Source organism: Hyperolius riggenbachi, chromosome 5 (genome assembly GCF_040937935.1).
Source record: "Hyperolius riggenbachi isolate aHypRig1 chromosome 5, aHypRig1.pri, whole genome shotgun sequence".
NCBI classification, from domain to species: Eukaryota; Metazoa; Chordata; class Amphibia; order Anura; family Hyperoliidae; genus Hyperolius; species Hyperolius riggenbachi.
In genome coordinates, this window is record NC_090650.1 from 450,100,686 (window position 1) to 450,115,558 (window position 14,873).

Here is a 14,873-nt window from a genome sequence, read left to right on the forward strand (position 1 = left end):
ATGTCACTGATCCCCTGTATAGATCACTATTCCTGTGTATATTGTACACCAGAGGCTTGTGTGTCACTGATCCCCTGTATAGGTCACTATTCCTGTGTATATTGTACACCAGAGGCCTCCTGTGTCACTGATCCCCTGTATAGGTCACTATTCCTGTGTATATTGTACACCAGAGGCCTCTGTGTCACTGATCCCCTGTATAGGTCACTATTCCTGTGTATATTGTACACCAGAGGCCTGTGTGTCACTGATCCCCTGTATAGATCACTATTCCTGTGTATATTGTACACCAGAGGCTTGTGTGTCACTGATCCCCTGTATAGGTCACTATTCCTGTGTATATTGTACACCAGAGGCCTCCCATGTCACTGATCCCCTGTATAGATCACTATTCCTGTGTATATTGTACACCAGAGGCCTCCCGTGTCACTGATCTCTTGTATAGGTCACTATTCCTGTGTATATTGTACACCAGAGGCCTCCTGTGTCACTGATCCCCTGTATAGGTCACTATTCCTGTGTATATTGTACACCAGAGGCCTCCTGTGTCACTGATCCCCCGTATAGGTCACTATTCCTGTGTATATTGTACACCAGAGGCCTGTGTGTCACTGATCCCCTGTATAGGTCACTATTCCTGTGTATATTGTACACCAGAGGCTTGTGTGTCACTGATCCCCTGTATAGGTCACTATTCCTGTGTATATTGTACACCAGAGGCCTGTGTGTCACCGATCCCCTGTATAGATCACTATTCCTGTGTATATTGTACACCAGAGGCTTGTGTGTCACTGATCCCCTGTATAGATCACTATTCCTGTGTATATTGTACACCAGAGGCCTCCTGTGTCACTGATCCCCTGTATAGGTCACTATTCCTGTGTATATTGTACACCAGAGGCCTCCCATGTCACTGATCCCCTGTATAGATCACTATTCCTGTGTATATTGTACACCAGAGGCCTCCCGTGTCACTGATCTCTTGTATAGGTCACTATTCCTGTGTATATTGTACACCAGAGGCCTCCCATGTCACTGATCCTCTGTATAGGTCACTATTCCTGTGTATATTGTACACCAGAGGCCTCCCATGTCACTGATCCTCTGTATAGGTCACTATTCCTGTGTATATTGTACACCAGAGGCCTCTGTGTCACCGATCCCCTGTATAGATCACTATTCCTGTATATATTGTACACCTGAGGCCTGTGTGTCACTGATCCCCTGTATAGGTCACTATTCCTGTGTATATTGTGTGTCACCGATCTCCTGTATAGGTCACTATTCCTGTGTATATTCTGTGTCACCGATCCCCTGTATAGGTCACTATTCCTGTGTATATTGTGTGTCAGTGATCCCCTGTATAGGTCACTATTCCTGTGTATATTGTGTGTCACCGATCTCCTGTATAGGTCACTATTCCTGTGTATATTGTGTGTCACCGATCCCCTGTATAGGTCACTATTCCTGTGTATATTGTGTGTCACCGATCTCCTGTATAGGTCACTATTCCTGTGTATATTGTGTCACCGATCCCCTGTATTGGTCACTATTCCTGTGTATATTGTGTGTCACCGATCCCCTGTATAGGTCACTATTCCTGTGTATATTGTGTGTCACTGATCTCCTGTATAGGTCACTATTCCTGTGTATATTCTGTGTCACCGATCCCCTGTATAGGTCACTATTCCTGTGTATATTGTGTGTCAGTGATCCCCTGTATAGGTCACTATTCCTGTGTATATTGTGTGTCACCGATCTCCTGTATAGGTCACTATTCCTGTGTATATTGTGTGTCACTGATCCCCTGTATAGGTCACTATTCCTGTGTATATTGTGTGTCACCGATCCCCTGTATTGGTCACTATTCCTGTGTATATTGTGTGTCACCGATCCCCTGTATAGGTCACTATTCCTGTGTATATTGTGTGTCAGTGATCCCCTGTATAGGTCACTATTCCTGTGTATATTGTGTGTCACCGATCCCCTGTATAGGTCACTATTCCTGTGTATATTGTGTGTCAGTGATCCCCTGTATAGGTCACTATTCCTGTGTATATTGTGTGTCACCGATCCCCTGTATAGGTCACTATTCCTGTGTATATTGTGTGTCAGTGATCCCCTGTATAGGTCACTATTCCTGTGTATATTGTGTGTCACCGATCTCCTGTATAGGTCACTATTCCTGTGTATATTGTGTGTCAGTGATCCCCTGTATAGGTCACTATTCCTGTGTATATTGTGTGTCACCGATCCCCTGTATTGGTCACTATTCCTGTGTATATTGTGTGTCACCGATCCCCTGTATAGGTCACTATTCCTGTGTATATTGTGTGTCAGTGATCCCCTGTATAGGTCACTATTCCTGTGTATATTGTGTGTCACCGATCCCCTGTATTGGTCACTATTCCTGTGTATATTGTGTGTCACCGATCCCCTGTATAGGTCACTATTCCTGTGTATATTGTGTGTCACTGATCCCCTGTATAGGTCACTATTCCTGTGTATATTGTGTGTCAGTGATCCCCTGTATAGGTCACTATTCCTGTGTATATTGTGTGTCACCGATCCCCTGTATAGGTCACTATTCCTGTGTATATTGTGTGTCAGTGATCCCCTGTATAGGTCACTATTCCTGTGTATATTGTGTGTCACCGATCTCCTGTATAGGTCACTATTCCTGTGTATATTGTGTGTCAGTGATCCCCTGTATAGGTCACTATTCCTGTGTATATTGTGTGTCACCGATCCCCTGTATTGGTCACTATTCCTGTGTATATTGTGTGTCACCGATCCCCTGTATAGGTCACTATTCCTGTGTATATTGTGTGTCAGTGATCCCCTGTATAGGTCACTATTCCTGTGTATATTGTGTGTCACCGATCTCCTGTATAGGTCACTATTCCTGTGTATATTCTGTGTCACCGATCCCCTGTATAGGTCACTATTCCTGTGTATATTCTGTGTCACCGATCCCCTGTATAGGTCACTATTCCTGTGTATATTGTGTGTCAGTGATCCCCTGTATAGGTCACTATTCCTGTGTATATTCTGTGTCACCGATCCCCTGTATAGGTCACTATTCCTGTGTATATTGTGTGTCACTGATCTCCTGTATAGGTCACTATTCCTGTGTATATTCTGTGTCACCGATCCCCTGTATAGGTCACTATTCCTGTGTATATTCTGTGTCACCGATCCCCTGTATAGGTCACTATTCCTGTGTATATTGTGTGTCACCGATCTCCTGTATAGGTCACTATTCCTGTGTATATTGTGTGTCAGTGATCCCCTGTATAGGTCACTATTCCTGTGTATATTGTGTGTCACCGATCTCCTGTATTGGTCACTATTCCTGTGTATATTGTGTGTCACCGATCCCCTGTATAGGTCACTATTCCTGTGTATATTGTGTGTCAGTGATCCCCTGTATAGGTCACTATTCCTGTGTATATTGTGTGTCACCGATCCCCTGTATTGGTCACTATTCCTGTGTATATTGTGTGTCACTGATCTTCTGTATAGGTCACTATTCCTGTGTATATTCTGTGTCACCGATCCCCTGTATAGGTCACTATTCCTGTGTATATTCTGTGTCACCGATCCCCTGTATAGGTCACTATTCCTGTGTATATTCTGTGTCACCGATCCCCTGTATAGGTCACTATTCCTGTGTATATTGTGTGTCACCGATCTGCTTTTGTCTTTCCAGTTTGAGATCTTGGATGGTCCAGATGATAACGGTGAGATGTTCACTCGTCCCGGGAAACTGTCTGATCGCTTCCCTAAACCGTACCCCAACCCCGAGGCAGCTCGAGCCGCCAGTAATGGAGCCCTGCCTCCGGACCTCAGCTACATCGCCAACGCCAGGTAATGGGAGGCCTGACCTTAATTCAACAGAAAATCTCTTGGGATATATTGTACCACGGCCTCTGTCCACCAAATGTCACCGCGAGTCCCACGGGCATATATTTCATTTCAGGCTGCATACATTTGCATAAATCAACATAATTTACATCCATTTTGTCAAACTATTATTTAAACAGTTGCCAAAAATATAAAATCAATAATTTAAAGTTGAATGGTGGGAGGAGCTTTAAACTATGGCACACGCCCAATTTTGGGTTTATCATAGGTTTCTCACAGTACTGGTTTAAACATGAAACGTAGACCAATTTTTGAAAAATATGAATTTAATATCAAATATAACAATGCATCAAAACAATATAAAATTGCACTTGTGATTCATATAAGCTTGCAATATAATTTTTGCGATGATCTGGATATTACGACTTCAATGGATCAATTAGCAAACAAGCAAATCCATTTCATATAAAACAGTCTGTCATACTTACCTATGGTGCAGAACTATGAATCAGCAGATAATGGGCGTTCCTCATACAATCTATAAGCAGTCAACTTAATGACCGATACAGACTAACCGGCAAGCTCATGGTGAACCAGAACTCATTGGAGTGTGTGAGGGGCTACAATGGTCCTAAAAGCCCCCCTTACTAAAATGCTATGGAAAACAAAAGTTTGCTTTCTTAAAACAGAAAGAATTTGCAATAATTCAGGTTGGAGTGAGCTTGAGATGTCTCCCAGTGCATCACTGCTGAATATATGCAAATTAACCATTCTACCCTTACCATTGTAGTCCCTTACACACTCCAATGAGTTCTGGGTCACCATGAGCTTGCTGGGTAGTCTGTACCTCTCGGTGTTACAAGCCCTACTGCATAGAGCCAAATTAATCTATGCCATGCACTGATGAGGCTCAAACAATCCGAAACAGTCTATGCATGTTGGATTATTATGGCTCTGTACAAATTAACAAGCTGACACATCATTGCATTCCAGCGGTTCTGGAGGTGTGTTTAGCTTCTAAGGGTAACAATGGTTAAACTTAGTGACAGGACTGCTATCTTTGTCTATGATTTACGTATGTTCGCTTATAATAAGGGATATGGCAAACTGGGATTCATTTTAATCTACCTTAATTATGACAAAAGACCATGAATCGGCATAAACTTAGCTAGGCGTGGCCCTCAAAATACAGAGGTTTGTGGTAGGAAACTTGAGATCTGGGCTTTGTAGTCAAAATAATTTAATTTATATCACAACTGGCTATCAATGAATGTTTGATATTATAAAAATCTATTAAAAAAAATTGATCTCAACATGACCGAATCTTCCAGTGTGCACTCTGGAAGATCTGACTCTTTATAATAACTATAAATAGGAAACAATTAAAGCGGAATATAACCCTGCATTTCAACTTTGCTCTAAAACATTATTTACAGTATATTATATGCAACCAGCATTTTTTTTTTTTTACTAGACCAGCATTGGAAGGGTTACACAGAGCTTTAAAGTTCCTGGAGAGAACTGCTCCCCGCACCCGAAGTTTAGATACATTCTGTTTACTTAAATGTAAGGACTGTGGAATGTGACTCACTCTCTGACTGTGCAGGAGCTGGAGGACAGCCAAAGAGTGTGTAACATTCACCACTTGTTACATTCTGTTGACTTAAATGTATCTATCTAAACTTCTGATGCGTCTGCATATCTATCCAGGAACTTTAAAGCTCTGTGTGTAACCCTTCCAATGCTGGTCTAGTAAAAAAAAAAAATGCTGGTTGCATACAATATGCTGTAAATAATGTTTTAGAGCAAAGTTGAAATGCAGGGTTATATTCCACTTTAATACATCATATGTTCAGATAGCCGCGCTGTGAATAATAATACAAATGTGAATAAAAATCTTTTCATAATTACCAAATATGGAGTCTTTATGTCCTTTTAAATGTGAGGGTAGATGGGTGTCTGATGTTTCTGGTGATGTCATGATGACCCAGCCCTGCTGTTTTTATTTTCATCATTATCTATAATACCTGCCTACGAGACTAGTGACTGGCCAATCAACAAAATAATGGGCTGGACCAAGGATTACCTCCCAGCCAATCACAAGGCACTGGGGAGTGTTTGTGTGTTTTCTGATTAACTTTTAACCCAAATGAAATACTAGATTTCTCCACTAGGGACAATCTAGGATCACTAATGGATCTCCTCATTCTTACCATTGTAATACCTCCCATAACCTGGTACTGAGGTGGCGCTATCGTTCCATCTCTGAATTTTGATTTTGGTACTAGCAGAATAAACTCCCCAGTACACAGCTATCTGATTAGAATGGATTACTTGTGTCTCCTACAAGGTTGTTTCATGTTAGCCTTAGTGTCAGCCGTCTTTGTAACCTTCTGGCATAATGCTAACAATGTATTCTGACCCAATATAACCGGAATCTATCTGACTATGAATAATATAATATTGTCCATTTTCATTATCTAGGGACCGGCATATATTTGTCTCCATTGCAGTATATATGTGCAATTTCATGCGCACCCCCAATAGACATGTTCAGTTCAGGCTTGTACAATATTACAGATTTAAGTTCACATAAGATGTGACATGATTAACATTTAATATCTATTCCATATGAATCAATTATTGATTGGAGTGGCTGGATTGTGCAATGGTTAAGGGCTCTGCCTCTGACACAGGGGACCAGGGTTCGAATCTCGGCTCTGCCTGTTCAGTAAGCCAGCACCTATTCAGTAGGAGACCTTAGGCAAGTCTCCCTAACACTGCTACTGCCTATAGGGCGCGTCCTAGTGGCTGCAGCTCTGGCGCTTTGAGTCCGCCAGGAGAAAAGCGCGATATAATTGTTCTGTGTTTGTTTGTTTGATTAAACCAGTATTAATTGTTACATTTTGAAGTGATCTATTTATTGAACTCACTTGTAACTGATGCTCAAATGGAAAATAACTAACCATGTAACATGAGGATGATCGATTGACCAATCGACCGATTTGCAGCCGATTTCAATCGATCTGGCAGGCTGGAAAATCTAGGTCGATCTGTTGAGATTGCTTATCATTTTGCATTGGCCCTAATGGAAATCTGATGGCAAAAAAATGCTATAAGATCGATTTTCAATAGATTTCAAACTGAAAGCTTTTGGAAATCTATCCTGGTAAAAAATGTTCCTAAATACATCAGATAGATGAGAAATCTATCTGATGATCTATCTGCTGCTAATCTAACGAGTGTATGGCCACCTTTACTATAAAGTGTAATGCAATACCTATAATCTATAGCTAATCTGATTAAATGTTATTCATAAATAATGATCAGAACACCTCTATTAAAATAAATCTTACTTCTCATGAACGTCACCTTCTGTACCTAAAGGAAAGAAAAAATGATGCTCATCTTTATTCAATTATATAAACAAATTTAATTGATAAATCGCTAATCCGCCATTTTGGATTATTTGACAGTTGGAGATTAGGGATGGTAAAATGTATGCTAATATGGATCCTTCATAATACCCCGTCACTGATCACTAGGGATCCTCCATAATACCCCGACACTGATCACTAGGGATCCTCCATAATACCCAGTCACTGATCACTAGGGATCCTCCATAATACCCCGACACTGATCACTAGGGATCCTCCATAATACCCCGTCACTGATCACTAGGGATCCTCCATAATACCCCGACACTGATCACTAGGGATCCTCCATAATACCCCGACACTGATCACTAGGGATCCTCCATAATACCCCGTCACTGATCACTAGGGATCCTCCATAATACCCCGACACTGATCACTAGGGATCCTCCATAATACCCCGACACTGATCACTAGGGATCCTCCATAATACCCAGTCACTGATCACTAGGGATCCTCCATAATACCCCGACACTGATCACTAGGGATCCTCCATAATACCCAGTCACTGATCACTAGGGATCCTCCATAATACCCTGACACTGATCACTAGGGATCCTCCATAATACCCCGACACTGATCACTAGGGATCCTCCATAATACCCAGTCACTGATCACTAGGGATCCTCCATAATACCCAGTCACTGATCACTAGGGATCCTCCATAATACCCCGACACTGATCACTAGGGATCCTCCATAATACCCAGTCACTGATCACTAGGGATCCTCCATAATACCCCGACACTGATCACTAGGGATCCTCCATAATACCCCGACACTGATCACTAGGGATCCTCCATAATACCCCGACACTGATCACTAGGGATCCTCCATAATACCCCGTCACTGATCACTAGGGATCCTCCATAATACCCCGACACTGATCACTAGGGATCCTCCATAATACCCTGACACTGATCACTAGGGATCCTCCATAATACCCCGTCACTGATCACTAGGGATCCTCCATAATACCCCGTCACTGATCACTAGGGATCCTCCATAATACCCCGACACTGATCACTAGGGATCCTCCATAATACCCAGTCACTGATCACTAGGGATCTCCCCCCCCTAGAACAAGTTGTGAATGCTTGCTGTCCTCCCTCCCCGTCACTAGGGATCTTCCCTTCCCCATCTGCCCCATCACTAGTGATCCTCCTCCGTCACTAGGGATCTACTCTTGCCCCCCCCCCCCCCCCCGGGTCACTAGGGATGCTCTTCCAGTTGCATTGCACCATATTGCCCCAGTTACCCCCTCTGGAACGTGTACTTCATGCTGAGAGCGGGGATTTCCCCAAAAAAATGATCTTTTAAGTCCCAGCTGAGTGTTGCAGTCGTTTTCCACCTGCAAGTAGACAAATCGATCCTGGCCAGGTTCTTGGTTTACTACGGTCTCCATGATCTCCAGTGTTACTGAAACCCCGCCCATTCTAGCAGCAAGGGATGATGGGAAAGGTATGGTGATTTCAGATGACTTTGTTGTGTTGCAGACATGGAGGAGAGGATTACATCTTCTCTCTGCTCACCGGTTACTGCGATCCTCCAGCTGGGGTAACCCTGAGGGAAGGCCTACACTTCAACCCATATTTTCCTGGCCAGGCTATCGCTATGGCGGCCCCTATATACGATGAGGTGCTGGAGTATGAAGACGGTAAGATGATTTTCTTTTATGCAGATCTGTGCATTCTTCCTCAATCATCATTTCAGGAAGCAGCGTAATCCACACTGTGACATCACTGGGCCGCGGTCACATGACTGAGATGGGGACACAATCTCTCAGGTGACATCACTGGGCAGAGGTCACATGACTGGGATAGGGACACAATCTCACAGGTGACATCACTGGGCAGAGGTCACATGATGGAGATAGGGACACAATCTCACAGGTGACATCACTGGGCAGAGGTTACATGACTGGGATAGGGACACAATCTGTCAGGTGACATCACTGGGCAGAGGTCACATGATGGGGCTAGGGACACAATCTCACAGGTGACATCACTGGGCAGAGGTCACATGACGGGGCTAGGGACACAATCAGGTGACATCACTGGGCAGAGGTCACATGACGGGGCTAGGGACACAATCAGGTGACATCACTGGGCAGAGGTCACATGACGGGGCTAGGGACACAATCAGGTGACATCACTGGGCAGAGGTCACATGACGGGGCTAGGGACACAATCAGGTGACATCACTGGGCAGAGGTCACATGACGGGGCTAGGGACTTAATCCCACAGGTGACATCACTGGGCAGAGGTCACATGACGGGGCTAGGGACACAATCAGGTGACATCACTGGGCAGAGGTCACATGACTGGGATAGGGACACAGTCTGTCAGGTGACATCACTGGGCAGAGGCTGTACAGGACCATTGCTAGCCTGCAGACTGTTGTTGCATTGGGGGGTGCTGGCCAGAGATTCTGGCAATCACTTGGCCAAATTGGCGAGTGTTGGAGGGGCAGGGTGTGTTAGAGGGGCTATGTGGTGTGGGAGGGGCAGAGTGTGTGTGTGTGTGGGGGGGGGGCGGTGAGTGGTGGAGGTGGTATTTATGCATTTTCTCAGCTTATCATTACTTTTCGTGATGGATACAGTATAGTGGCCCTCATCTCCTCCACCCTCTGATTACAGATTTTCTCTCTCTCAGGTACTCCGGCCAGCATGTCTCAGGTGGCTAAAGATGTCTGTACGTTCCTGCGATGGGCCTCTGAGCCAGAACACGATGATCGCAAGCGCATGGCCCTGAAAGTGAGTGAATAGGAACTGGCTGTAGGCATGCTGGTAATGCTTTGTTCCTGGGGGCCTAGCTTTACAGAATATAGTGCATGAGATGAGTTGTTCCCACGACCAGTGCATACACACGCCAACCAACTAAACAACCAACTCACTTAAATGCTATAAACAACAAACTGCACAACATGTCTGCATTCAACCAGGGCTGTGGAGTCGGAGCAATTTTGGGTACCCGGAGTTGGTCGGTTGTTTCATAAACGGAGAAGTCAGTCGGATGATTTTTGTACCAAATCCACAGCCCTGGTAAGTATTGGACTAAGGAGTCAAGGAGTCGGGGCCATTTTGGGTACCTGGAGTTGGTAGTTTCATAAACTTGAGGAGTTGGAGTCAGATGATTTTTGTATCGACTCCACAGCCCTACGTTCAACAACCACAAAAAAGTTCTTCAAAACGTGTACACACATTCCAACCTGCACCATATAGTTGGTCAGGTTGATCCACTATCCAGGTTGGATTTGGCAAACCTGTTATCAGTTGGTCATCTGGTTGTTTGCCAGCTGTACACCCACCCAACTTATCTTCCAATAGACCAAGTTTGGGAGATAGTTCAAAAGATTGTTGGCACATGTGTATGAAGAAAAAGTGGACTAATCCCTTATATCACCAGTGCTATCAGTAGTGAATTGCTATACCGGAATGCTGCTACCAGATGGAGCTGTGCTCAGGGATCTGGTTTAGAATGAGGACCTTTTCCAGCTAGGAAATATGTGCATGGAGCTGCCACTGGCTGTAATGTGGTGGCTGTCCACGCCAGGAACTAGCACATAGCCAATTGATGAGGTCACGCCCACGGTGAAATCACACCTGTGGGGTGAATCATGGGGTGAAATCACACCTGGAACAAGCATACCGCTAATGGGGGGGGGGGGGGTGCCAACCATGGAACCAGCATTTGGCTGGGAAGAGGAGAATCTGGAACCAGCATGCAGCCAGTGGGGGAAGGGGGGCATATGGGGCATGCTGCTGTCACCCTCCCCCACCCATGTTTGTGACTTTCTGTATTACTCCAGTCGTAGTTTGGTGCAGTCAGGCCTCCTTGGTTTTCTTGCTGATGCTTGCGTCCTTCTGTGTTGCAGATAACATTCATATCCACGCTCCTCCTTGCCGTGGTCTACTACATGAAGAGACATCGGTGGACAGTCCTGAAGTCCAGAAAGATTGTCTACAAGCCTCCACAGTAGCACAAGATTGACTGGTCTGTGCCGGGATCCCTCCTCACAGCCATGGATGGTGCCCCTTCCTGTCTCCTCAGAGCAGAAGCTCCTCCTCCAGGACACACCGCTGCCGCATCGTCATTGCTGCTTTCTGTGCCAGTTGGCCAGTTTATCGTTTTTGGTTTTTTGGATTATTTTTGCTCGTTTTGTCCACTATAAGCCACCTTATCTATCTGACAGGGAATGGGACTTGCTGGAGAAGGCTTGAGAACATTCATTGGTGTTCATTAAATTCCTGACTGGGGAGGCTCATAAATTAAAGAAACTAATTTCTTTTAAATCTAAGGAGGTGTTTGGTGGTTATTTGTATCATGTTCAGGAATACACTTGCCTTCAAAAGGCTAGGACGACACAACTTCCCATTGCAAGGCTAGGACACAACTTCCCATCACAAGGCTGGGGGGGAGGGGGGGGACACTGCTTCCCATCACAAGACTGGGGGGGGAGGGGGGACACAGCTTCCCATCACGAAGCTAGGACGACACAGCTTCCCATCACGAGGCTAGGACGACACAGCTTCCCATCACGAGGCTAGGACGACACAGCTTCCCATCACGAGGCTAGGACGACACAGCTTCCCATCACGAGGCTAGGACGACACAGCTTCCCATCACGAGGCTAGGACGACACAGCTTCCCATCACGAGGCTAGGACGACACAGCTTCCCATCACGAGGCTAGGACGACACAGCTTCCCATCACGAGGCTAGGACGACACAGCTTCCCATCACGAGGCTAGGACGACACAGCTTCCCATCACGAGGCTAGGACGACACAGCTTCCCATCACGAGGCTAGGACGACACAGCTTCCCATCACGAGGCTAGGACGACACAGCTTCCCATCACGAGGCTAGGACGACACAGCTTCCCATCACGAGGCTAGGACGACACAGCTTCCCATCACGAGGCTAGGACGACACAGCTTCCCATCACGAGGCTAGGACGACACAGCTTCCCATCACGAGGCTAGGACGACACAGCTTCCCATCACGAGGCTAGGACGACACAGCTTCCCATCACGAGGCTAGGACGACACAGCTTCCCATCACGAGGCTAGGACGACACAGCTTCCCATCACGAGGCTAGGAGGACACAGCTTCCCATCACGAGGCTAGGAGGACACAGCTTCCCACCACAAGGCTAGGAGGACACAGCTTCCCTTCAAAAGGCTAGGAGGACACAACTTCCCATCACAAGGCTGGAAGGACACAGCTTCCCATCACAAGGCTGGAAGGAAACAGCTTCCCATCACAAGGCCGGGAGGACACCGCTTCCCATCACAAGGCCGGGAGGACACCGCTTCCCATCACAAGGCCGGGAGGACACCGCTTCCCATCACAAGGCCGGGAGGACACCGCTTCCCATCACAAGGCCGGGAGGACACCGCTTCCCATCACAAGGCCGGGAGGACACAGCTTCCCATCACAAGGCCGGAAGGACACAGCTTCCCATCACAAGGCCGGAAGGACACCGCTTCCCATCACAAGGCCGGAAGGACACAGCTTCCCATCACAAGGCCGGAAGGACACAGCTTCCCATCACAAGGCCGGAAGGACACAGCTTCCCATCACAAGGCCGGAAGGACACAGCTTCCCATCACAAGGCCGGAAGGACACAGCTTCCCATCACAAGGCCGGAAGGACACAGCTTCCCATCACAAGGCCGGAAGGACACAGCTTCCCATCACAAGGCCGGAAGGACACAGCTTCCCATCACAAGGCCGGAAGGACACAGCTTCCCATCTTTTTGGATTATTTTTGCTCGTTTTGTTCACTATAAGCCACCTTATCTATCTGACAGGGAATGGGACTTGCTGGAGAAGGCTTGAGAACATTCATTGGTGTGCATTAAATTCCTGACTGGGGAGGCTCATAAATTAAAGAAACTAATTTCTTTTAAATCCAAGGAGGTGTTTGGTGGTTATTTGTATCATGTTCAGGAATCCACTTCCCTTCAAAAGGCTAGGACGACACAACTTCCCATTGCAAGGCTAGGCCACAACTTCCCATCACAAGGCTGGGGGGGAGGGGGGACACTGCTTCCCATCACAAGGCTAGGGGGGACACAGCTTCCCATCACAAGGCTGAGGGGGACACAGCTTCCCATCACAAGGCTGGAAGGACACAGCTTCCCATCACAAGGCTAGGGGGGGGACACAGCTTCCCATCACAAGACCGGAAGGACACAGCTTCCCATCACAAGACCAGAAGGACACAGCTTCCCATCACAAGGCTGGAAGGACACAGCTTCCCATCACAAGGCTGGAAGGACACAGCTTCCCATCACAAGGCTGGAAGGACACAGCTTCCCATCACAAGGCTGGAAGGACACAGCTTCCCATCACAAGGCTGGAAGGACACAGCTTCCCATCACAAGGCTGGAAGGACACAGCTTCCCATCACAAGGCTGGAAGGACACAGCTCCCCATCACAAGGCTGGAAGGACACAGCTTCCCATCACAAGGCTGGAAGGACACAGCTTCCCATCACAAGGCTGGAAGGACACAGCTTCCCATCACAAGGCTGGAAGGACACAGCTTCCCATCACAAGGCTGGAAGGACACAGCTTCCCATCACAAGGCTGGAAGGACACAGCTTCCCATCACAAGGCTGGAAGGACACAGCTTCCCATCACAAGGCTGGAAGGACACAGCTCCCCATCACAAGGCTGGAAGGACACAGCTCCCCATCACAAGGCTGGAAGGACACAGCTTCCCATCACAAGGCTGGAAGGACACAGCTTCCCATCACAAGGCTGGAAGGACACAGCTCCCCATCACAAGGCTGGAAGGACACAGCTTCCCATCACAAGGCTGGAAGGACACAGCTTCCCATCACAAGACCGGAAGGACACAGCTTCCCATCACAAGCTTCCCATCACAAGGCTAGGGCGACACCGCTTCCCACCACAAGGCTAGGAGGACACAGCTTCCCTTCAAAAGGCTAGGAGGACACAACTTCCCTCCCATTACAAGGCTAGGGTGGACACAGCTTCCCATTAAAAGGCTAGGACGTCACGGCTTCCCATCACAAGGCTGGGGGGGGGGGGGGGGGACGGCTTCCCATCACAAGGCTGGGGGGGGGGGGGACAGCTTCCCATCACAAGGGGGGGGGGGCAGCTTCCCATGGCAAGGCTGGGAGGACACAGCTTCCCATCGCAAGGCTGGGAGGACACAGCTTCCCATCGCAAGGCTGGGGGGGGGGACAGCTTCCCTTCAAAAGGCTAGGAAGACACAGCTTCCGGTCACAAGGCTGGGGGGGACACAGCTTCCGGTCACAAGGCTGGGGGGACACAACTTCCGATCACAAGGCTGGGAGGACACAGCTTCCCATCACAAGGCTAGGGGGACACAGCTTCCCACCACAAGGGGGGGGGGGGGGGAGACACAGCTTCCCATCACAAGGCTGGGGGAACACAGCTTCTTATCACAAGGCTGGGGAGGCGCCGCTTCCCATCACAAGGCTAGGGGGGGGGGACACAGCTTCCCGTCACAAGGCTAGGGGGGGGCACACAGCTTCCCATCACAAGGCTAGGGGGGACACCGCTTCCCGTCACAAG

General features: G+C 47.3%; 1 protein-coding gene across 1 annotated transcript in view; it reads left to right on the forward strand.

The window, feature by feature from the left end:
* Positions 1-11,600, forward strand: part of CYC1 (cytochrome c1) — a 67,897-nt gene extending 56,297 nt beyond the window's left edge. The window contains exons 4-7 of the mRNA XM_068235016.1: positions 3,713-3,870; positions 8,797-8,957; positions 9,956-10,056; positions 11,178-11,600. Of these exons, the coding sequence (XP_068091117.1) occupies positions 3,713-3,870; positions 8,797-8,957; positions 9,956-10,056; positions 11,178-11,282 (525 nt within the window). The 3' untranslated portion in view covers positions 11,283-11,600. The remainder of the gene's footprint in view (positions 1-3,712; positions 3,871-8,796; positions 8,958-9,955; positions 10,057-11,177) is intronic.
* The last annotated feature ends 3,273 nt before the right edge of the window (positions 11,601-14,873 follow it).